At 47.7% G+C, this 25,487-nt stretch overlaps 1 protein-coding gene across 3 annotated transcripts in view; it reads left to right on the top strand.

The window, feature by feature from the left end:
• The window catches only part of RETREG3 (reticulophagy regulator family member 3), a 493,168-nt gene that overhangs the window by 396,045 nt on the left and 71,636 nt on the right, over positions 1–25,487 (top strand). For all 3 annotated transcript variants that reach the window (XM_040331843.1, XM_040331841.1, XM_040331842.1), the window contains one exon: positions 21,703–21,835. In XM_040331843.1, the coding sequence (XP_040187777.1) occupies positions 21,703–21,835 (133 nt within the window). The remainder of the gene's footprint in view (positions 1–21,702; positions 21,836–25,487) is intronic.

Raw genomic sequence — 25,487 nt, 5'->3', positions numbered from 1 at the left:
GGTTCCGGGTCGCAAGGCTGATAGGGACCCACGCGTCTTCCTGGAGGAGTCTGATGCTCGCTGGGGCGAGTTAGACACGGCACAACCACCTCAGAATGTCGGCGACTTCTCAGAAACAGAGCACGACCAAGGACGCTTCCTCCAGCCAGCCTAAGGTAAGGGTTTCCTGGGGAGGGATCCCCAAACCTTAGGCTTTGTCTTTTTTCCCCTCTGATTCCCCTTGGTGGTTGGGGGGAGGGGGAGAGGACAGGGGGAACCTAGCAGGAGTGTCTGTCTAGTGCTTCCCCATGGTTGTAACCTCTGTTTTTTCCCTTTAAACATTTTTTGTATGTGAATTTTGTTTTTTTCATTGTGTTTAATGTGTGGGGGCCCCTTTTTTTCTATTGTCTTTTCAGAAAAGCCTAGAGAAAACAGGAAAGACACATAGTTCAAGAAAGAAATGTGCCTCCTGTAGGGACTCTCTTCCTGAGTCTTGGTCCAAAGTGCTGTGTAGGGACTGCATACTTTCTCTAGTCAAGGAAAGGGATGCAGGAAGTTAGTTTAGCAGCCTCTGTTAAAGAGCTGGCCTCCAAGTTTTCTTCCTTCAAATCTCTGTTTGAAAAAATGCAGCCCCCTTCGGTCCCCACACAGGTTACAACCCATCCTGATGAACAGGGTTTTGCTCCTGCTTCTCCTGACCCCTCAGCAGTGGCAGTTGATCTTGCAGGCCCTTCTCAGGTGCAACACTCCCTGTTAGAGAATGTTGCCTCCGACTCTCAGGCAGAGTCAGATAAAGAAGACCAGGACGGGGAGTCCAGGAAGTCTTCTAGGTATAAATTGTCTCTCGAGGAGGTTGAGGAATTAATAGGGGCTATTTACACGACCCTAGGCATTCACACAGACAGTAAACCTCTTAGCCTCCACGACCAGATGTATAGGGGTCTGGGGGAACACAAGGGAAGGGTCTTCCCTGTTCACAAACTTCTGATCGATACTGTTAAGGAGTGGCAAGACCCTGAAAGGAAGCCCTTTTTTTTTCAGTCCCTTAAAAGGAGGTTTCCCTTTTCAGAAGACCCCACTTCCATTTGAAATAAAATGCCTAAATTAGATGCGGCCTTTTCCCAGGTTTCCAGGAAAACCGACTTGGCGTTCGAAGATATGGGGAATCTGACAGATGCCATGGACAAGAGAATGGACTCTCTCTTGAAAAAAAACATGGGAATCCGTAATTGGGAACCTAAAGCCAGAGTTGGCAGTTACGGTAGTGGCCCGTAATTTGGAGCATTGGCTCTCCAAAATTCAAGAACATATTGAGGCTGGGACGGATAAGGACACTATATTATCTTCCTTCCCTACAATATTGAGAGGAGTAGCCTATATTGCGGATGCTTCGACAGAATCAGTCCGCATGTCAGCGGCTCTGACTAACTCTGCCGGAAGAGCTCTCTGGCTCAAGACTTGGCCGGGGGACATTGCTTCCAAGTCCAAGCTGTGTGGGATTCCGCTTACAGGGGATCTCCTGTTTGGCCCAGGTCTGGAGTCAGTCTTAGACCGTACGGCTGACAAGAAAAAATCTTTTCCCCTCAAACGTAAAACCCCAGTTAAAGGGAGGGGGTTTTGTCCCCAAAGGCATACAGGGGTCACAAAACCAGAAACTCAGAAAAAGGTCTGGACACCCAGGGGAAGGGGAGTGATTTTTCGCCCTCCTGACCAGCTCCCTAAGAAACAATGACTCCCAGGTCAGTGTGGGGGGAAGGTTGGGGGCCTTCCTCCCACAGTGGGAGTCTATTTCCCCCAACAGGTATGTCTTGGCGATCGTAGGGAGAGGGGACTCCCTGGAATTTTCATCCCCCCCCCCAGAGATACCTGGTTATACAACTTCCCAGAGACAAAGAAAAGTCAGAAGCACTAGTGGGAGCTTTAATAGATCTGGAGGACCAAAACGTTGTTCTCAGAGTCCCAAAGGTGGAGGAAGGGAAAGGGTTTTACTCTCATATATTCGTGGTAAGGAAACCTTCAGGGAAGTACAGGTTAATCCTGAACTTAAAGCCACTGAACAGGTCAGTTACGTACAAGAGATTCCGCATGGAGTAAATTTTTACGGTAAGGGCCCTCCTTCCTCAGAATTGCTTTATGGTCTCCCTGGACCTCAGAGACGCGTACCTGCACGTACCCATCGCAGAGGGGTCTCAGGGGTTTCTACGTCTAGCGATAGACTTAGGAACAACAGTGGTGCACCTTCAGTTCCAGGCCTTGCCATTCGGTCTATCCTCCTCGCCCCGCGTGTTCACAAAGGTCCTGGCAGAACCTATAGCTTTTCTGCGTCTTCAGGGGGTAGGCATAATAGCATACTTGGACGACCTGCTTCTTTTTGCGGCGTCTCCGGAACAGCTATCCAGAGACCTGGAATTAACCAAGAAGACCCTTACGGATCTAGGGTGGCTGTTAAACCTGGAAAAATCCAGCCTGATACCCTCTTAACGCATTCCTTATTTAGGGTACCTTTTGGACTTCACCCTTCTAAGGGTCTTTCTCCCCTTGGAGAAGGCTCTGAAGCTGGACAGGGCGGTAGCTGCCCTCCAGGGCAGTCATCAGGTATCAATCAGATCCCTGATGTCAACGCTGGGGTTGTTAACCTCCACCCTCCCGGCTGTCCAGTGGGCAGGCTTTCACTTTCGGGCCCTGCAGGCCTTCCTGCTAAAAATCTGGGATCACAGCATAGAACGCCAAGACATCCTAGTACAGGTCCCAATCCAGGTAAAGAGATCTCTCTGGTGGTGGAGGAAGATCTCTAATTTGTCGCAAGGTCGACTGTGGCATATTCCGTTTCCGCAGGTTGTTACCACAGACGCAAGCGGCAAAGGTTGGGGGGCTCACTTCCGGCGCAAGGCGTCTGGAAGGGTGCAGAGCTGAAGAATTCCTCCAACTGGAAGGAACTGAGGGCGGTCGGTCTAGCCCTCATATTCTTCCAGGATAAGCTTCAGGGGGACCACGTCCAGGTGAGGTCAGACAATGCCTCGGCCGTGGCCTATTTGAACAAGCAGGGTGGCACCAGGTGCGTAGCCCTGTCGGCCATAACAACAGAGATTTTTCGCTGGGCCGAGACAAACACCCTGTCTTTATCAGCAGTTTTTCTAAGGGGAATAGAGAATGGTACAGCATATTTCCTCAGTCGAAGTCAGCTGAGAGAGAGCGAATGGACCCTCAATCAGGAAGTCTTTCATCTCTTAGTCGAGAGGTGGGGATCTCCGGAGATAGACCTCTTCGCGTCCAGAGAAAACGCAAAGACCCATTGTTTTTTTTCTCGGAGCAGGGGAGAGGGAGCAAGAGGGATAGATGCTTTGTCCCAGAGCTGGCGCTTCGGGATTTGCTACGCGTTCCCACCGCCAGTTCTTCTACCCCTGGTCCTAAGGAAGTTTCAACTGGAGAACACTTCGCTTATTCTAGTCGCGCCCCACTGGCCCAAGAGGACTTGGTTCTCGGTCCTCAAACAGCTGACCGTAGAACCTCCCTTTTTTCTTCCGCTTCGAGAGGATCTCCTCTCGCAGGGACCAGTCCTATGCCCACAGGTACACAGGTGGAACCTAGCGGCGTGGCTACTGAAGAGACCTTACTGAGATCCAGAGGGTTTTCGGACAAACTGACTGCCACCCTTCTTAACACTAGGAAAAAGGAGACACGTTCTATCTATAGAAAGGTTTGGCTTCACTTTAACGCGTGGTGCCTAGAGTTTTCCTTTTCAGTACAGAGCCCCACGTCCGTTCTAGAATTCCTTCAGTGTGGAGCAGATAAGGGCTTGTCAGTTAGTACCCTTAAGAGTCAGGTCTCAGCCCTTAGTGTATATCTAGAGAGACCTCTGGCCTCCAATCCTTGGGTAATCAGGTTCTTTAGGGCTTTGTCCAGACAGAAGCCTTCTCAGGGACCCCCCTTCCCCAAGTGGGATCTTTCGTTAGTTTTACAGGTGCTAACAGGGTTGCCTTTTGAACCCTTAGACAAATGTTTGTTAAGAGATTTAACGTTAAAAACAGTCTTTTTGGTTGCAGTGACCACTGCCAGGAGGGTCAGCGAGTTGGAAGCCCTGTTCATTAGATCCCCTTTTTGTGTTATTTTTCCGGATCGGGTTGTTTTTAAAACCGATCCAGCTTTTTTACCTAAAGTGTCTTCTAAATTTCATAGAAGTCGAGAGGTAGTTTTACCTTCTTTTTGCCCCAATCCCTCAGGTGAAAGGGAATTCAGGTTCAGCACTTTAGATGTCAGGAGATGCATCCTGCAATACTTGGAGCTGACTCAGAGTTTTAGGAAGTCAGACTCTTTATTTGTTTTGTTTTCTGGGGCCAGAAAGGGACAGAAAGTGTCTCGACGCACAGTTGCTAGATGGCTTAGATGGGTTATTGGGCAGGCATATTCCTTGACTGGTAGGTAGGTCCCTACAGGAATAAAGGCACACTCTACTCGAGCGGTGGCTGCTTCTCAGGCTGAAAGTGCTGGAGCTACGCCAGATCAAATATGCAGGGCTGCAACTTGGTCCAGTTACACCACCTTCGTCAAGCATTATAGAGTAGACTTGGTGTCGGCAGGCGAGCAAGCCTTTGGGAGAAAGGTCTTGCAAGCCGTAGTCCCGCCCTAGTGGTAAGTACTCGATTATCCTCTCTATTGTGGCTGTCCTGAAAGACGTATAGGGAAAAATGGAGTTTCACTTACCGGTAACGTCCTTTCCAGTAGTCTTTCAGGACAGCCCTGGTTACCCACCCACAGAATTGGAAGGATTGTTTTATTCCAGGAACATAGTATGATATTGATGTTTAACTATGGATTACTAACATGTTCTTGTGTCTCCCCAGTGGACCGGAGGTGCTCGTAAAAAAAAAAAACTGAGGTCTAGCAGGGGGAGTAGAGATCTTAAAGGCTGTGCAGTGTTTCCTAGAGGAAGAGGAGGAGCCTATCTCTCTATTGTGGCTGTGCTGAAAGACTACTGGAAAGGACGTTACCGGTAAGTGTAACTCCATTTTTTGCGTTTGTGAAGGATCAGGAATAGAATAATGCTAGTTCCTAGACAAATCAGGCAGAGGTAATAGCCACTGAGAAGGCCAACTTTACAGGATCATTCAAAGAGAGTTCCCTGATGAGTTCAAAGGGTTGCTTCTGCAGGGCAGAGATAACCAAAATAAGATCCCAAGGCAGCGCCACATCAGTTGGCCACCTTGAGGTTCTACGGGACCTGTTGTCCCACGTTTGCCGGGATTGCCTGTTGGCGCCCCAGTGTTTGAACTCACAAAGGGCCTATATGCAGATGGGTGTACACCCCATACAGGCGACTGGCCTGCAACGAGAGATATCTGCATGTTCAATTGATGCACGGCTGTGCATCCCGGATTGTTCCCTGATATCAGTTTACTCCAGAGCCTACTTTCCCCCCTTTTTTTTTTTGTTGTGGGAGATCACCTTTTTTTTCTAACACTTGGCTGACTGCCCTGTCCCTATCACCAGCCCGGATTACCATTCCATCACCTTTAACTGGGTGGGTGGGGTGGTGGTGTTTTTTCTCCTTCCAGAGATATGCCTCAACCCCCCTGATGGCATCGGTTACTGTGTTATCGTGGAATGTTCGGGGGCTGCAGGATCCGCTGAAGCGGACTATGGTGTCATCCCTGATGAGGAAACGTTTGCCAGCTATTTGTGCCCTTCAGGAGACTCATTTAACCCCTGACTCTGTGTCCTGTTTGGGGTATCGGTGGGTGGGCACAGCGTATCATTCCACTCAAACCTCGTACCCAAGTGGGGTGAGTGTGATGGTACATAGCTTGCTGGATTATGAGAAGCTGAACACTGACATCGATGCTGAGGGGAGATATGTTTTTCTTTTATGCAAGTTGTTTGCTTTTAAATGTATTCTTGCTTTTGTGTACGTACCACCCCCGTACAATAATCAGGTGCTGAGGGCCTTGGTGGAGTTTCAGATGCGGTTCCCGGAGGTGCCTTTGTTTGCCTTCGGGGACTTCAACTGCTACATGGACCCTTTCGTGGATAAACATCCGCTGGGAGGTATGCCGCACTGCCCTAAGGAAGCTGGTGGAGGAAGTGGGGTGGAGGGACCCGTGGAGAGCTAGGCACCCAGGGGAGAAACAATTCTCATGTTTTTCTAAAAGCTATTCATCCTTATCTAGGATAAACTTATGCTTGTGCTCTCATGCAGCTGAGCTATGAGGTATGTTTCAGATGTGGCGTATGCTCCGAGAAGTGTTTCGGATCATTCTCCACTGATTGTGTCCCTGGAGATACATCTCTCTTTCGTGGTGGCCAAGGCCCTGTGGAAGATGAACGCCTTCTGGCTGAGTCTTTTCCCTTCCCACGAACACATAGAGGCCCGCATTAAGGAGTATTGGCGCATTCATGCTGCCCCGGAAAACATGGCTGTCACTTGGGAGGCCTTTAAGGCTGTCCTGAGGGGCCTATTTGTTACAGAGATTCAGGCCATCAAGGGACGGACGAATGCACAGAGAGAGGGGGTGGAGCGGATGGCGGAGAATCTAGAGGCCAAATTTATTGCAGACCCATCTGACGCGAATAGCAAGGTGTGGCTTTCGGCGCAGGATGCTCTGTACCGGGTCACGGCCTCGGGGGCATAGAGGAAACTTTTTTCCAAAAGGCTGCATTCTATGAGGAGGGTGAACATACTGGTCGCATGTTAGCAACTATTGCCCACGCCCAGCAGATGTCTCCCTCTATAGGGGCGTTGCACACTTCTGGTGGGGGAGTAACTAACTCCCCTGACCAAGTCCTGTCCGAACTAGTGGGGTTCTACTCTTCCCTGTATGACTCCAAGAGAACATATTCGCTAGACTCTCTGCTGTCAGCCTCCAATAAGGAGATGCTTGACGCTCCTTTGACCCTTGGTGAATTGCAGATGGCGACCAGCTTGTTCCTTAACTCGAAGGCCCCGGAGATGACGGACTTCCCATGGAAGTTTAAAAACAATATGGGGAGTTGATACTCCCACACCTTTTGAAGGTGTTTAATGCTGCAGGGGAGGCGGGCACTCTCCCCCTGTCTATGACCAGGGCGAACATTGTTTTGATTTTGAAACCTGACAAAGACCCTCTTGACCCAGGATCCTATAGAACAATTTCCTTTTTACAAAATGACGTAAAGATCCTTGCCAAGGTTCTGACTGTCAGATTGAATGGGGCCATTTCCACCATAATTCACTCCGACCTATTCGGATTTATGCCACAGAAGTCGACAGCGATAAACTTGAGGAGACTCTTTCTTAACATGCAATCCCGGGCGGACAACATGGGGGACAGGGCCTTATTATCTTTAGACGCCCATAAGGCGTTTTAACAGCGTTAAGTGGGAGTATCTCTGGGCGGTAATGCGGAAGTTTGGGTTTGGGGACGGATTCATTACATGGGTCCAGCTCCTATACTCATTCCCAGTGGTGGCGATAAGAGAGGGGGGGAGGGTTTCACATACTTTTAATCTACACAGGGGTACACGGCAGGGCTGCCCCCTGTCTCCCCTCCTCTTTGCCCTGGCTATTGAACCCCTGGCAGCCATGATCCGGGCCAATCCTTTAGTTCAGGGATTTCACTACGGAAATCTTCATGAGAAGATCATGTTGTATGCGGACGACACCATGTTGCTCCTAGGCGACACCTCTGCGTCGCTAACGGAGGCCATGACCGTTGTACGGCGGTTTGGGGAATACTCGGGTTTGACTATTAACTGGACCAAGTCCTCTCTTCTGTTACTTGACCGTCAGCCCCCAGCGTCCACAATGACTATACTGGACATTCCTGTCTCTGAGTCTATCCGATATCTTGGCATTCAGGTTACCGCATGCCCACTAGACTACGTCAGTCTCAACCTCACCCCTTTGATCAATCGCTGCCACAATCGGGTCAAGGTGTGGAGCAAGTTAAAGCTGTCCCCGGTGGGGAGGGTGAACTTGATAAAGATGATTCTCATGCCACAGTTACCTTACATACTCCACAATTCCCCAATGGTCATCCCCCTGAAAAAGTTTAGGGTCATTAATTAAATTTTTCGTTTCCTGATATGGCTCACGAAACCTCCTAGGGTCAAACTTGAACAACTGCAACGTCCAAAGGAGGCCGGTGGATTGGCACTGCCCAATCCCTGGCTTTACTACCTGGCCTCTCAGGTGCAGCATATTGCGCGGGTTGTAGGTCCTCAACGGGATCTGCAGCTGACTGGGGGGGGAGGCGTCGGAGGGGTTGGAGGCCCTGCAGTACGCTAAATCTAACAAACGGTTCCCCACATACGCTCTCATGCAGAACATCTGGAACAAGGTCAGGATGCTACAAGGGGTGACAGGGTTTACTAAATACAGACCCATTTGGGATAACTTATATCACGGGAAATAGCTAAAATACCATATGGTCTGAAGTGGAAACAGTATGGGGTATCCCTGTTGTCACACATAATTAGAGCAGGCCGGTTGAGATCCTTCCAAGAGCTTAGTGCGGACTTCCAGCTACCAGCGTCCATGCACTTTTATTACCTACAGCTTAAACATGCATTTGATGCACAGAGGGAAGCCGATATATGGTCCATAGACTCGGCACCAGTCTTTAACTTCCTGTTTGAGGTGTCTACCTATAAGGTATATCCAGCTACTATGCCATGTTGCTAAATCTCTTCCTACCGGGTGCCCCTCTGAAGGTGGTGGCTCGGTGGGAACGGGACGTGGGCGCGTTTGAGGATGAGCAGTGGGAGGAAGCATTGCAGGCGGTTCCCACGTGCTCCCTGAACGTGGCGCACAGACTGTCGCAGCTCTACATTCTCCTAAAGGTCCACTACACACCAGCCAGACTAGCATGCCTGGGACTAGGGGTAGACCCCAGCTGCACTAGGTGCAGCAGGGACCACGGTTATCTTATCCACCTACTGTGGCGCTGTCCGAAGCTCCACTTGTACTGGACGGAGGTTATGGACACTATTAATGGGGCCTTCCAGGTTCAGGTTCCCTTGGAGCCCAAGATTTGTCTACTGGGGATAACTGAGGGCCTCCTAGTGGAGGATATCCCTAGACAGGCTATTGGTAGAGCCCTGTTCCAGGCTAGCTTGGTGATCCTAAGGCACAGGAAGGACACTGATCCACCTACAGTGCAGTAGTGGATTAAGCAGATGGGGGTCACATTGAGGCTGGAAAGGGTGGTGTATCAGAGAAGAGGGACCAGCGGTAAATATGAAAAGTTATGGGCCCCTTGGCTCAACGTTCTGGGTCTGGCCCCGATAGATCTTGTGTGTGATCGTTTGTTCTAGGTCTGTGAGGGGGGGAAACGTGTGTGGTAGGTCGTGCAGTATACTTAACGGAGAGTGGGGAGGAGGGACGGGATAATGGACGCTGATCGGTACCTGAAAACTTGTAAATGCCCACTAGGTGGGGGGTTGCGTCCTTTTATTTTGTAATACTTATTCGCATTTGGCGACGTGTTATGTCATGCTATATGTGTATTTTTTCTTGTGTTCTCTTTTGTGATTTTGCTCTGGAGTTTTGCATGTTGTTTTTCACCTTTGCTCAATAAAAACCTTTGTTTGAGAGAAAAAAAAGATCCCAAGGAAGCACATGGTATTATAAGGGAGGTCTAATCTGTGTAACACCTTCGTGCTGAGTTTAGCTTTTTCTGTAGCTGGCCCATTAAGAAAGTGCAGCATGATGTGCGCATGTGCAGTATGAATCCGGCTGTGAAGCCGCAAGTATGTGATACTTAGAGGAGGTCAAGCCCCCCCCACAACATTTTTTTAAAGTCGGCAACTACAAATACTGTAGTTACTATAACTCTAACCGTAAAAAAAAAATTTAAAGCGTCGCCTATGGATTTTTAGGTACCGTAGTTTGTTGCCATTCCACGAGTGCGTGCAATTATAAAGTGTGACATGTTTGGTATCAATTTATTTGGCGAACATCATCTTTCACATTATACAAAAAAATTGGGCTAACTTTACTTTTTCATCTTTTTTAAATTCATGAAATTTTATTTTTTCCAAAAAGTTGCGTTTAAAACACTGCTGCACAAATATCGTGTGACATAAAATATTGCAACAATCGCCATTTTATTCTCTAGATTCTCTGCTAAAAAAATATATATATATAGGCCCGGATTCACGTAGAGCGGCGTATATTTGTGCGGGCGTAGCGCATCTCATATGCGCTACGCAGACGTAACATTGAGAGTCAAGAATAGTATTCACAAAGCACTCGCTCCCAACGTTGCGCCGGCGTAACGTAAATTGTCCGGCGTAAGCCTGTCTTTGAAAAGTAGGAAGGAAGTGGGAGTGATCCATTTAAATGAAGTAGATACGTCGGCGTAAGTGCTTTAAGAATCCGGGCCCCTATGTTTGGGGGTTCTAAGTAATTTTCTAGCAAAAAATACGGATTTTAACTTGTAAACACCACATGTCAGAAATAGGCTTAGTGAAGGGGTTAAAGAGGAAGTAAACCCATAAAAAAAAATGGGGGAAAAAAACCTGCAAGACAAAGGTTATGCATAGCATTATGAGCTAGTATGCATGCACCGTAGACATTGGTGCCCGTTTTTTGGAAAATATCTCATTAACCTTGTAGGTTAAGGAGATATTTCTTGCACCTAAAGGTAAGCCTTAATCTAGGCTTACCTGTAGGTTAAATTGGTCTGTAAGGGTTTTCAACCACTTTAAATACAAACTGACAAACTCTGCAGAAGACTGAGAGGATGAGCTCGCAGTGCTTATAATTATTATTTGTATATTACTTATGGTAATTAACCCCTTGCCATCCAGGCCAATTCTGACACTTCTCTATTACATGTAAAAAGCATCATTTTTTTTTCTCAGCATCTTGACCTTAGGGTATTATCCTCCTGCTGAGAGATTGACTAGGCAGAAAAACAGCATGTCAAGTGTTAAAAACACATCGCACAGTACAGTACCGCCCAGGGGGCGGTCCCCCTGGGTACATCCCCTTCTCTGTGCATCTGCAGCCTCCGTTTTTCTCTGCCTAGCACAGGAGAATGACATGGCTCCCTGTGGGCCCATGTGGCCTGGGAATTTTTTATCTTTTTCTTTTCTTTTGCTTTTTTCTGCATTTTTTGATCCTGAGATCTACAATCAACTGCAGACTGGGTGACAGGCTGGATCCTCGATCCTTGTAGTCCCCCTAGTTCGACCATCAAGCGCGTGCCGGCCTTTTAGCTACGCTTTGGGCCGTCCATGACATGCCCCGTTGCTCCAGGGGTGGCCGGTGAGCTATATGCTCCAGGACACACATATGACTGGGCTCTATGTCCGTGTCGGGCCGACAGCCAATGCCGTAACCGCGTGGACGTTGGCTCTGTCTGGGATGCCGTCTGCCGGTCGTCGCAGGACGGGTAAGTAGCAGTCCCCCTGCTCCGGCAGGTTGGCACGGCTGGGCATTCCTGGGGAGGTCGATAGAGGGTCCGCCCTGCTTTTCCTTCACGCCTTCCCTATGCTCTGCGTAGCTGGGGGGGCTACATCCTAGGGCTGTGTGGCGGCTCCATTCTCTGGGGGTGCTCTTGGTGCCATGTGTGTGGGGGGGGACTGCCTTGAGGGTCCCGGGTGTTTGCTGCCATGTTTGCTATCTGTGTATGCTTTTTTTTACTGCACACGCGGCCGCCATTTTGGCGGTGCCCAGGCGCTTTTAACTGGTGTCAGCGGCCATTTTCTTGTAGCCTGTGTGCTCTGCTTACAGAGCGGCGGGTCGGTGGCCCTTTTGGGTAGTGTGTTTTGCCTCTTGTGGCTAGAATACGGCGCAAAAGGCTCCAGCACACTTCCTGAGGGACGGCACAGGGAGAGCACACTAGGAGACGGACAGCAGCTGTACGATACCTGGTCGGGGTGGTGAGTCCTCAGGGTAGTCCCCTGTCTTTCCACCAGGAGGGTGGTCTGTGTGTCTTGCCTTACATCCCTAAGGGTTGCAAGGGGTGGGTCAGCATGGCATCGGAACCGGACGCATATCCCACAGACATGCCTGAATTGTCACTTAGTGCCCCTGAGGTTTCTGTGGACGCTATGGTGGCGGTCCTGCAGGCATTGTAGGCATTTGTTACCAGAGTGGAAGCGGCGCGTGGGCACAAAGGGGGTAAAAAGCGCCCCCACCCCTGCCTTCTTCAGGGGATGCCTCTTACGCAGAATCGGGCCCAGCTTCTGCTCCCGCCCCTGTTTCTGTTGTGTCAGAGGATGCAGGCCCAGTCCACACGGACAATGAGGATGACTCTGCATCAGGGTCGGCGCATGATAGGGCGCTGGTAGGGGCCTCCAAAAATCGAGGGTTCAGCGGAGACATCAGAGATGTCGGTCTCTTTTGGGTTCCGTAAGCCGGCCTGCACTGCTAAAGTGTTTCCTTGTGTTCCTTATCTGGACAAGCTTTTGTACAAGGAATAGGATCGGCCACAAAAGTTTTTTTCTGCCTCAAAATGTTTGGCGGTCCGTTATACTTTTGAGGAGATTTTCCTGAAAAAATTGACTTCTCCCCCGTCAGTGGACCCCCCCCTGTGTCCAGACTGAACAAGGCAACCACGTTGCCTGTGGAAGGGGCTCCTGCTTTCAAGGACCCCGCAGATAGGAGGGCTGAGGCTGTGGCCCGCTCCATGTTCACGGTGGTGGGGTCGGCGGTGAGACCGGTCTTGGCCCGGGGCTCTAGTGTCTCAGACACTTAATGGGCAAAATTGTTGCTTCAGGGGTTGGAGGAGCGTCAGGCTCCTCTGGACTGTGTGGCGCTGGCTGACCAGTTGGTGCAGGGCCTAAAATTTGTCTGCAAGTCAGCCCTGGATACGCTTCCCTTGCTCTCCAGAGCCTCGGTTTATGCGGTGGTGTTGTGCCGCCTGATCTGGCTGAAATGTTGGTCCGCGTACAAGTCTTCTAAGAAGGCCTTTGTGGACTTGCCCTTTAAGGATGAAAAGCTTTTTGGGACCTCTCTGGATGACATTATAAAAGATGCCACGGGAGGCAAGAGCACTCTGCTCCCACAATCCGGTATGGGTAAGTAGCCTCGCCGTAGGCAGGGGCCCTCCTTTACCACCCACAAGCGTTTTTTCGTCCGCCCGGTGCTGCAGGTAAACGCTCCTAGGCTGCCAAGACGCCCACTGAAGGGCAGAAGCGTCCCTGGTTCTGCAAGCCCAACAAGCCTGTGGAAAAATCTGCATCCGCATGAAGGTCTGCCCCCGCCCATCTCTCTGGTGGGGGCCCGACTTTGCGGCTCGGTGGATGTCTTCTTTCCGACCGGTGGGTTTGCGAAGTAGTTTCCTCGGGGTACAAGATACTTTCTCTCTTTCCCACCGAACAGATTTTTTCCCTCCAACCTCCAACTTCCTCCGGGTCGTCGGCAGGCCCGGTTTGGGGCTGTTCAGGATCTGCTGGTGAGGGGGGTGATCGTGCCGGTTTCTTTACAGAAACGGGTTCAGGGGTTTTACTCCAATCTGTTTGTGGTCCCCAAGAAGGAAGGGGTCCGTCCAATCCTGGATCTCAAGGTCCTCAATTGCTTTGTCAGAGTGCAAAGGTTCAGGATGGAGTCGGTTCGCTCTGTTGTCACGGCTCTCTAGCCAGGGGATTTCCTGGCCTCCTTGGATATCAAGGAGGCCAGGATACTTGCATATCCCCATATACTCCAAGCATCAGAGTTTTTTGCGGTCAGGGAAGACCACTTTCAATTTGTGGCCCTCCCTTTTCACCTGGCCTCGGCACCAAGGGTTTTCATAAGGTGCTCGCCCCAATTCTGGCCCTGCTGAGGCAGCGTGGAATCGCTATTGTAGGCTACCTGGACGACCTTCTTCTGAGAGACTCTTCAGGCTCAGAATTAGAGGAAGATCTGTCTATCACCTTCCAGACCCTCCGGGAATTCGGTTGGTTGCTAAATGTTTAGAAGTCGGTGTTGGTACCGTCTCAACGCCTAGAATACCTGGGGCTGGTCCTGAATTCCTTAGAGGCAAGAGTTTTTCTTCCAATGACAAAACTACACAAGCTGCGGGCTGCGGTGCAGCGTTTGGCTACCCAGAAATGGTCGTCGCTTCGCTTTTGTATGCGAGTCCTGGGTCTCATGGTGGCCTCCTTCGAGGCGGTGCCGTATGCGCAATTTCACACTCGGGTGTTGCAGAGAGAAATTCTGTTGTGTTGGGACAAGTGCCCTTCAACTCTGGATTGTCAGACCGGGGTGAGTCACCCGGTCAGGTCTTCACTAGTGTGGTGGCCGACGTCTCCGGTTCTTCAGGCCGGGATGTCGTTTCTTCTGTGTCACTGGACGGTGGTCACGACGGACGCCGGCCTCACCGGCTGGGGAGGAGTGTGGGGAGTTCAGTCGGCCCAAGTGGTCTCTAAGACTACAAGGCCGCCCAGTCAGGATCCATTTGGACAACGCCACAACGGTGGCATATGTCAATCATCAGGGGGGCACAAGAAGCTCGGCTGCATCCGCCTCAGGTGGGCCGAACAGAACGTACCGGCTCTATCGGCCGTGTACATTCCGGGCGTACAGAACTGTCAGGCAGACTACCTAAGTCGCCAAACGCTAGACCAAGGAGAGTGGTCGCTGCACCTAGACGTGTTTCAGAGTCTGTTTCTAAAATGGGGCACGCCAAACGTGGATCTTCTGGCGTCATGGCTCAATCGAAAAGTGTTGCGGTTTGTAGCCAGGTCAAAAGACCCGTGGGCGGACACGTCCGATGCGTTGGTGGCGCCGTGGGGTCAATATCGGCTAATCTATGCCTTTCCTCCTCTGAAGCTTCTTCCTCGTCTGCTCCACAGAGTGGAAGCCGAAGGGATTCCGACGATCCTAATTGCTCCAGATTGGCCTTGCCGTCCGTGGTACACCGATCTGGTGCGTCTGGTGGCAGATGTTCCTTGGCTCCTGCCACTTCGAGAGGACCTTCTGTCGCAGGGTCCCATTTTTCATCCTGCTTTACAGTCGTTGGCTTTAAAGGCATGGCTATTGAAAGCCAGGTGCTGAGGGACCGGGGTCTGTCGGACTCGGTGATCTCTACCATGCTGTGGGCGCGGAAGTCTACTTCCCGGAAGATTTGCCATCGTACGTGGAAGCCTTGCATCTCTATGTGTGAGGAGATGAAGTGGCATCCCCGTGCATATGTGGTTTCTAGGATTCTGCTGTTTTTACAGCGTGGAGTGGCCCAGGCACTCGCCTTAACCACTTAAGCCCCGGACCAATATGCAGCTAACGGACCAAAGGTGTTTTTACAATTTGGCACTGCGCTGCTTTAACTGGTAATTGCACGGTCATGCACTGTTGTACCGAAACTAAATTTGCGTTCTTTTCTTCCCACAAATAGAGCTTTATTTTGATGGTATTTGATTGCCTCTGTGATTTTTATTTTTTGCGATATAAACAGAAAAAGACCGTAAATTAAAAAAAAAAAATTTCTTATAACAAAAAGTAAAAAATATCGAATAAACTAAATTTTAGTCAAACATTTAGGCCAAAATGTATTCAGCCACATGTCTTTAGTAAAAAAAAATTGCAATAGGCGTATATTTATTGGTTTTTCGCAAAAGTTATAGCGTCTACAAACTAGGGTACATTTTCTGGAATTTACACAGCTTTTATTTTATGACTGCCCATCTCATTTCTTGAGGTGCTAAAATGGCAGGGCAGTACAAACCCCCCCCCCCCCCCCAAATGACTCCATTTTGGAAAGTAGACAAAAAATTACAAAACTTTGTCACTAAATGATATATTGCTCACACATGCCATGGTTATATGTGGAATTGCACCCCAAAATACGTTCTGCTGCTTCTCCTGAGTACGGGGATACCACATGTTTGGGACTTTTTGGGAGCCTATCCGCGTATGGGGCCCCAAAACAAAGCCCACATTTTTGATTTCACTCCTCACTACCTATCACAGTTTTGAAGGCCATAAAATGCCAAAATAGCACTAAACCCCCCCCCCCCCCCCAAATGACCCCATTTTGGAAAGTAGACACCCCAAGCTATTTGCTGAGAGGCATGTCGAGTCCATGGAAGATTTTATATTTTGACACAAGTTGCGGGAATATGACATTTTTTCACAAAGTTGTCACTAAATGATATATTGCTCACACATGCCATGGTTATATGTGGAATTGCACCCCAAAATACATTCTGATGCTTCTCCTGAGTACGGGGATACCACATGTGTGGGACTTTTTGGGTAAGTGACAGTGATCGATCGATACTGCACTTGGGTGGGCTGTGCTGGGCTAGGCGGAGGGGCAAAACGCAGGTGCTAGCAGGTATCTGGGCTGATCCCGCTAACAATGCGTTTTTGGGAACCCTAAACTGCTGGATACGCTAGTATAGATCTGATCAGATCAGATATTGATCTGTTCAGATACTATACCACTAAGGGGGGTGTATGCTTTGCGAGTGGGTGTAAGCGTTACTGGCACTAACCTAATGCTGGGCGATCAGGGGGTTAAACCTTTATTGGGTTATATACGGCAGGTGCCCTGATGCTATAAACAGCAAACTAACTAACCAGCGTCAACTGTAACACGTATAAGCTGATCACTGGTGAAAGGGTTAACTAGGGGTCAATCAGGGGGTTAAAACCTTTATTAGGTAATATATGGGGGTACCTGAAGCTTTCTAAAAACCTGGCGGCAAACCTACAATAACTAACTGGCTAACCAGCGTCACCAGTGACACTTATACGGTGATCACTGGTGAAAGGGTTAACTCTAGGGGCAATCAGGGGTTAAAATCTTTATTTATGGGTGTACCTAACGCTATAGAAACCTGGCGGCGAACCTCAAAAAAAACTAGCTACCTAGCGGCAATAGTGACACGAATACAGCGATCAGAAAACCGATCGCTTAGTGACACTGGCAATAGGGGGTGAAAGGGTTAACTAGGGTGGTGATCCAGGGGTTAAACCTTTATTAGGGGGGAGTAGGGGGCTACCCTGGACATAAAGGGGCCTAAAGCTAACTGCCCTAACACTTTTTTCTGTCACAAATGACACTAAATGCAGTGATCAGAAAATAAATGATCACTGCAATCAGTGACACTGTGACAGGGGGCTGGGGGGGGGTGATCGAGGAGTGATCTGGGGGGGGTTATGTGCCTATGTGTAACTGTGTTAATGTGCTGTTGGTGCAACTCACTGTTCTGATGTCTTCTCTCCTCTGGGTACGAATGAAAAGACCGCCAGAGGAGAGATTACATCACTTCCTCCTTGCCTGTGTTTACAGTTCAGGCAGAGGGCGGGCAGAGGAGGAAGCTGATTCGCTGGGAGCGGCTAGAAACGAATAGCCGCCCCCTCATCCCTGATCGCTCCCAGAGGCTTACCGACCGCCGCAAGTAACGGGGGGGTCCCAATCGAACCCACGTCTAGGCTTTCACGTACCGGTACGTACATCTGCCTGTACGTGCCATTCTGCCGACGTATATCTAGTGCGTACGTTTATGCAGGTGGTCCCTCCTGTACGTCCCCCACTGCCTTTGTGGGACTTGAATTTTTTCTTCAGAAGTCCCGTTTGAGAACATTAGGGACATTCCCATATTGACTCTTTCCCAGAAGGGTTTTTTTTTTGTTGGCGATTACATCGGTCAGACAGGTTTCTGAATTGGTGGCCTTGTCTTGCAAGGCTCCCTATTTGGTCATCCACAAGGATAAGGTGGTGCTGCGTCCGCAGCCATCGTTCCTTCCTAAGGTTGTTTCGGCTTTTCATCTTAAAGTGGAAGTTCACCCAAAAATAAATTTCTAATAATACCTTGAGCTGACCAGTTATACTGCGAGGATGCTGTTTTTTTTTTTTTTTCATACATACCTTGTTAGCGGTGTTTCATCCCTCGGCTTCCGGGTACGATTCTAGCGGGGCTGGGCGTTCCTAGTTGATTAACGTTCCTCCGACCTGCGCATACTGCGCGTCACGACTTTCCGAAAGAAGCCGAACGTCGCTGCGCAGGCCCTGTGTAAAGCCGACTCTATACGTCGCCTGCGCAATGACGTTCGGCTTCTTTTGGAAAGTCGTGACGTGCAGTATGCGGCGGTCGGAGGAACGTCAATCAACTAGGAACGCCCAGCCCCGCTAGAATCGTACCCGGAAGCCGAGTGATGAAACACCGCTAACAAGGTATGTATGGGAAAAAAAATACAGCATCCTCGCAGTATAACCGGTCAGCTCAAGGTATTATTAGAAATTTATTTTTGGGTGAACTTCCACTTTAATGACGACATTGTTCTTCCATCCTTGTGTCCTCGGCCGGCGAATCCAAAAGAGGCTGCGTTGCATTCCTTGGACATCGTCCGAGCACTGCGGTGTTCCTGTCTGCTATGGCTCCGTTCTGGAGGTCGGATTCACTGTTCGTGTCGGTGACTGGTCTTAGGAGGGTCTGGCGGTCTCGTCGGCCACCATTTCTGGGTGGATCAGGCAGGTCGTGCTTGAGGCCTATGCTCTAAAGGGGCGGGCGCCTCCCTTCCCAGTTACGGCACATTCGAACAGGGCAACACTGCTTGGGGATGTCCCCAACGTCAAGATGCTGCTGTGTCCGTCCATGAACGCAAGAGAAAATAGGATTTTTGTACTCTCCGTAAAATCCATTTCTCTGAGTTTAATGTGTGTAATGAACTTTACTGAGTTTAAACAGCCTCTTGTACTGAATTTTTTTCTAGATTGTGAAGGATAATGTTACGCTGAGTAAATTGATACCCAACATATCATGCTTTTAAAATTGCGCCTGCTCGTGAAATGGCGACAAACTTTGGCACTTAAAAGTCTCTATTGGCGACATTTAAAAATGTAAACAGGTTACCAGTTTTAAGTTGCAGAATTATTGAATTATTGATCTCGCTCCAACGATCGTGGCGATACCTCACGTGTGGTTTGAACACCATTTTCATATACAGGCTCCATATGCGTATGCGTTCACTTCTATCCGCGAGCTCGACGGGGCATATTTACATTATTTTTGCATTATTAATTTTATATTTTATTTTTACACAGTTTTTTTAAGAAAAAAAATTTTGCGGCAAATCTGTCGCAGAGACCACTTTTAACCACGCTGTTTGAGGATACTAGGGTTATGGCAGCTATCTGCTGCCATAACAAAGGTATTCCACGTCAAAGTGCCGATGTAAAACGACGACGGCTGTTCGTTAGAGCGGAGTTCCACCCAATAATGGAACTTTGGCTTTTCTGGTTCCTCCCCCCTTCAGTGTCACAATTGGCACCTTTCATGTCCGGCCCCTTCTCTGTCCCCCCTGCTGTCTTCTGGGAGACGTAGGTTCCAGAAGACAGCAGGGACCAGTGAGGACGCGCAGTGCGACTCGTGCATGTGCAGTGCGACTCGTGCATGTGCATTAGGGTACCAAGCTGTGAAGCCGCAAGGTTTCACTTCCCGATTCCCTTACTGAAGATGCCTGTACCCGGGAGCTGAGGGACAGATTTGCTTCGGATTAGGACATTGCAGGCGCCCTGTACAGGTAAGTATCCTAATAAAAGTCAGCAGCTGCAGTATTTGTAGCTGCTGACTTTTATTTTTTTTATTTTTTCAGCGGAACTACGCTTTAAGTGGTTAAAGTGATACTAAGCAAAGGGGTGATATATACATCATGACACTGTATTTTGTTTGTTTCGTACTTTATTCCTGCAGCGCTGTTGTGTGGTCACATGATCTTTCCCTGTTCTTTGGCATCTGTAGGAAAGATGTTTGGGAGGGGCTTCTATTACTCTGCTGATGTATGCTCTCTACAGTGTGAGTCTGTGTCTGCACAGCCCTGATTGGTCACATGACTAAAAAAGCAGTTTCAGAAGAGCATTACAGATTTACAGCTCCCTATTAATCTTTATTGAGCATCAAATGTGTATTTTTTGTGCATTAATATGGTGTTGGCCAGATGTTCCCCCTTACTAATTCACATAGGGAGGTGACCAGGATCTGGGGTTAAAGGGGCTTCCAGATTCTGATAAGCCCCCTGCCCGCAGACCCCCCACAACCACATCCCAGGGTTGTCGGGAAGAGGCACTTGTCCCCATCAAGATGGGGACAAGGTGCTTTGGGGTGGGGGAGCCCCCCTCCCCTGTCCCAAAGCACCCCCTCATATTGAGGGCATGTTGCCTGGTATAATTAGGAGGGGGACACTCGCTCGTCCTTTCCTGACCTGCCAAGCTGCATGCTCAGATAATGTGCGGGTGTGCGGCCCAACTCGAATCTCTAATAAAGAGCTTCAAAGTGAACTTAAACTGGAACATGCTTAGTAGATGACAGTAGCTGGTCTACACAATCTCAGGCTGCAGTTGGGACAAAGAGAAGATGAGAGGGACAGAAGGTAGGATCAACAAGGTATATTTCACTCTACACAAAAAAAATGCTTTAGTGCAGGGCTTCTCAACCTTTCTAGTGCCCTGACCCCTTGATAAAATGTTTCAAGTTGTGGGGACCCCTAACAGTGAAATTATTTTCGTAGCGTGGGTTGTCAGCACCCAAGACAAGTAATTTGCACCCTTAACCCACAGACATTTAGCGCTCCCTCAGTCCCTTCCACTCGTACAGTGTTAAAACCCCTATGGTACATTTTAGGATGTACCACTCTTTCTTTGTTCTCCTTTCTTTCCCTTGGATCTCTCCCTATCCTAATTTCTTGTTTTCTATCCCCATCCTTCTCTCTAGCCATCTTTCATGTTATTTCTCGTATTCTTTCTCTCCCTTTTTCTTGGTTCCTCCCCCTCTTTTCCTCTCCCTTCCATGTATTCTCTAATTTTATTCCTTCTCTTACTCCTTGGTGGGGGGGAATGGGATGAGTGGCATTGCTGGCGGGGAGTTGGGATGAGTGGCAATGCAGGGGGGAGTCCTGATCAGCCATCTTACTTGCACTTGATCAAGGTCATCTTCTGATCTGAGAATTGTAGTGGGGACTGCTAATGGCAAAAATAATGACAGGTAGTGTTACTCACTGTGTCTCTGACTTTTTAGTGTTTCGTAGCAGTGACACCTATGCCGAAATCAGGAGATAGGGTCTCCTCCAGCCCCTCCCACTTCACATTCCTCACCAGTCAGCTGACCTCTAGTCTCTGCCCTCCAGCCATCCCACGGGCTCCAGGAACTGCCGGATGGGCAGCCACAGGCTCCAGGGACAGCCCTGCTGGGTGGTTGCAAAAGGCTGGGAGAGTGGTGTGGGCTTCAGGAACAACCCAGGATTTGGTGACCCCTGGCAAATCGTCATTTGACCCCTGAGGGGCTTTCTTGAGTATGTGCACACTGTTATATAGAATTTAATCATAGTTTTTCAAAGTCTGGGCTTATTGATACTTTATGAACTTCAAGAAACTGATTCTAAAGTGGCGCAGTTTTTTCCCCCACAAAACTGAAGCATTCTGGTCACTATTTTTAGTTGCCAGTTGCTAAATTCTTGTAGGCTGCAGTATAACTCAGTTGTTTTACAACCCAGTGTCTTTAATAAATACCAAGAAAAGGACTACAGGGTAAGTATCCTACCTTATTTCTGTTCTGTTGCTGTTGGGGAGTTGTTCTAACTTCCTGCCTGGGAAAAATTCAGCAGGATGGGTAGTAAGGGTAAATCTCTGTAACAGGGCCCCAAAAAGAAGTATATACCTGACAAGGGATGCTCTCTCCAGAGTGGAGAAATATCCAGATACATCTGTATGAGGAAACGCATGATTTGCACCTTTTCTTGAGGCTTATACAGCCATGCATATGTAATTCTTACAGCTTTCTTCCTGCAGACTCACCTAATGTGAATTTCTTCCACAGCTGGATGACTCTGCTGTTGCAAAAGAACTTGCTATATCTGACTCTGAGCATTCGGACGCAGATGTTTCCTGCACAGAAAATGGGACCTTTAATTTATCCAGGGGCCAGACCCCTCTAACAGAAGGATCAGAAGGTAAACTAATCTAATCTCAGGGATATCCAGATAAACACAAATGTGATGCTTGTCCATTATACGGATTCCGCTTGCTCAGCAGGGGATTGATCTGCTAATCGTTGCCAAACAGGCGGGAGAGAGGTCCGTCTCCTCTCACTGTGCAAAGATGGACGTTTCAGAGCCCCTCTATGAGAGATCGCCTGTCAAGTTTCATCCGATTCGATCCTCCAGACTGATAAAAAATAGGGTTTCGATCCATTTGTATTTCACGAACAGGATCAAATCGGATGTCAGCGGACATGTCATCGCTGACATCTGCTGCTCCATAGAGGTAAACGGAGCGTCCAATCATGTCCACCTGAAATACTGACCGGTGGACCTGATCAGAGCACCCGTGTGAAGGGGGCCTTATGCATGCTAAAAAAAATTAAAAAACTGTAAAACAAATCATGTGTTGCACTGCTGAGTGGCACAAATACTTATACTCAACTGGCAATATGCGTTTTTAATTATACAGTAATACCTTGGGTTGCGAGTACGGCGGTTAACGAGTGTTTCGCAATAGGAGCTATTATTTAAAAAAGTGTTGTCTCACAAAACGAGCAGGATTCAAGCCTCTGCGGTGTGCAGTACCGCGTTTGGCCAGAGGTGCAGGGGTTACGGTGACACTCGGAGCTGTTAGGATGTATTCAGAAATATTTGAAAACCCTCCAAGGCTTTCCGAGTGCATCCGAGGGGCTCAGAGTATTTCCAAGTCTCTCTGGCGCCCCCCCACCTCTGGCCACATGCGGTACTGCATACAATGTGAAAAAATGATCTTCGTTTCCATTGACTCTTATGAGGAAACTCGCTTTGATATGCGAGTGCTTTGGATTACAAGCATTCTCTTAGAATGAATTATGCTCGTAATCCAAGGTTCCACTGTGTGCGTGTATGTATATGTACAGTGTGTGTGTGTGTGTGTGTGTGTGTGTGTGTGTATATATATATATATATATATATATATATATATATATACCATACCACAATATAATAAGACAACATTTGAATCCTACATTTTCTAAATCAAAGCTGTGTCCATAAACAAATGTTCATTAACCACTTCAATATTTTATACACCTTTCCTTCCCAGACCAATTTTTAGCTTTCAGAGCTCACACTTTGAATGATAATTACTCAGTCATAGTACACTGTACCCAAACCATTTTTTTTTTCTCACAAACAGAGCTTTCTTTTGGTGGTATTCAGTCACTGCTGGGCTTTTTATTTTTTTCAATATAAGCGAAAAAAGAGAATTTTTGGGGAAAAAAAACACTTTTTTTTAGTTTCTAGTCTAAAATTTTGCAAATAAGTAATTTTTCTTCATAAATTTGGGCCAAAATGTATACTGCTACATATCTTTAGTAAAAATAATAAAAAAAAGTGTATATTATTTGGTCTCTGTGAAAGTTAGAGTCTACAAGCTATGGTGCAAATCATTGAAAAATTATCACATCTGATCACACCTGAAGTACTGACGGCCTATGTCATTTCTTGAGACCCTAACAAGCCAGGAAAGTACAAATACCCCCCAAATTGCCCCTTTTTGGAAAGCAGACATTCCAATGTATTTAGTAAGAGGCATTGTGAGTTTTTTGAACGTGTAATTTTATCACACAATTCTTATGGAATTTTTTTCACAAAATTGTCATAAGTTATTTCTCTTACACAGCACATGCATACTTGCAATGACACCTGTCATAGAATAATTAATAACGCACGTACATAATTAAAAATAAGCGATTCATAGAAATAATAATATCGCACGTAAATAATTAAAACAAGCTATAAGACCCTTTTTGTCTATTAAAATTTAACAGCAAAGAATAGCGCTGCGAAAAAGAGAAAAATATTACATTTATTGATACAGAGAAGAAACTTGTATTACTCCAATATATACAACCATAACATAACCGATAACACCTTTAAAACCAAGATGATATCCAAGGCACACAATTATACAAACAATGGATACATCAGTAAGAAATGACAAGTCATAGGAAAGGAAAAGTTACAGAGATTAATCTTAGGCCCTATCTTAACATAGGGGGGGGGGAGCGATGAGAGAGAAGGGAGAGAGGGAGAAGGAGAGAGAGAGGGAGAGGGGGGGAGAGAAGGGGTTATATCACCACGCCTGGGTCAGCTCATCCATCATGCTTCAGTCTGCTTGGTCAAGACATCATACACGATAATATGGCTATAGAGGATTCAACAATAAGTAATGCCAAGTTGTAGAGAGAGACAGAGAGGGATAGAGGGGGAAAGGGGCAGAGAGGATACGTCACCATGCTGTTAGGTCCACATCTTCAGGGCAAGAGAGAAAATCTTTCTGCCTGACTGATTTATACCCCCTCCCCCCTTGGTCTCCAGGCTTCAAAATCCTTAGGATGCCATTGGTGTAAAATTGCCTTACATCCACATTGGTTGAATCTCAAGCCTTAGAGCAATGTATCTAGTATGAAAAAACTCTGTTTGATGTAGTCACACCAGTTATGCAAAGGGCCCCTGTCCAGCTGTCCAGCTTCAAAAGGACACTTTGGCTACTGTAGAAGTCATTTTTTACAGCTCAGCTGAGTGCTTAGTTTCACAAAATTGAACCAGTCTGGCAAAACATATTATACATTATCTTTACACTGGTTCCCCTTGTATAAATATGACATTCAAACTTTCCACCACAGTCCCCCCTGAAGTTCATTCTTGAACTTATGTCCTCCTTCAATGATCCGGTACCCACCCACAACGGCCCAGAAGCCCCGACCCTTCCCTCACCACCACTGCGGCCTCTTCCTTTCTTGAACTCGCCGTAACTCATCAATGTAGACTTGAGACAGTCCTGGTGCCTTTGAGACTTCAGCTCCGAACCATGAGTGTCTGTACTGCAATGTTTCATCACCCCTCTGCATTGGAGGAGTGGAACTCCAACATTGATGGCGGGATCCTTACATATTTAGTCCTGTATCCTGTAAATATGGTGTTATGATTGTCACAATTGGATCGGACCGCGAGACAGCACTTTTTCAGCATGATGAAGGAAAGTTCAGGAGTCTCTTCTTCGTGGCACGTTTGTCTCAAAAAGAATGACTTGGTTGTTGTTGCTTCTTCAGGTAGTGGTTGGGTGGGCCTCCGGACAGTCATGTATGAATATAAAAGGAGAAAGGAGAACGTCAGTGTACAGTTATTGGAGGAATGTCAGACAGGAGCAGTGGGGTGGCTTTTATGACTATAAAGCCGTAGGTAAACTAGGGGAGGTAGAATTAATGCTCACGCGCCTTAAAACAAAATGATATGACTGATGTCCTAGTTACATTATCCTGAGAAGATGTATGATAGCAGCCAAAAATAAAAACTTAGAGAGCATAATACTAAAGGAGGAAAGGAAGAGAGGTGAGTAATGAAAAAGAATAAGGAAAATAGAAAAAAAATAATAAACATAAAAAATAAAAACTACAGATTCAATGCTGCTCCCACCAAGATCTCCAGTTTAGATTCCACTTTCGATTGTTAAAGAGCATTGAATCGGTATTAAAAAAAAAAAATAGACTCTTCTGCCCTATTGGTGATCAACAGGTGAACATGATCATGGTCACTTAACAATGTACAAGTCGAATGCATTATTTATTTTTTCCTTCCA

This window comes from Rana temporaria, chromosome 12 (genome assembly GCF_905171775.1).
Source record: "Rana temporaria chromosome 12, aRanTem1.1, whole genome shotgun sequence".
Taxonomy (NCBI): domain Eukaryota; kingdom Metazoa; phylum Chordata; class Amphibia; order Anura; family Ranidae; genus Rana; species Rana temporaria.
Note: the sequence above shows the minus strand (reverse complement) of the source record. Positions and strands in the feature narration are given on the sequence as shown.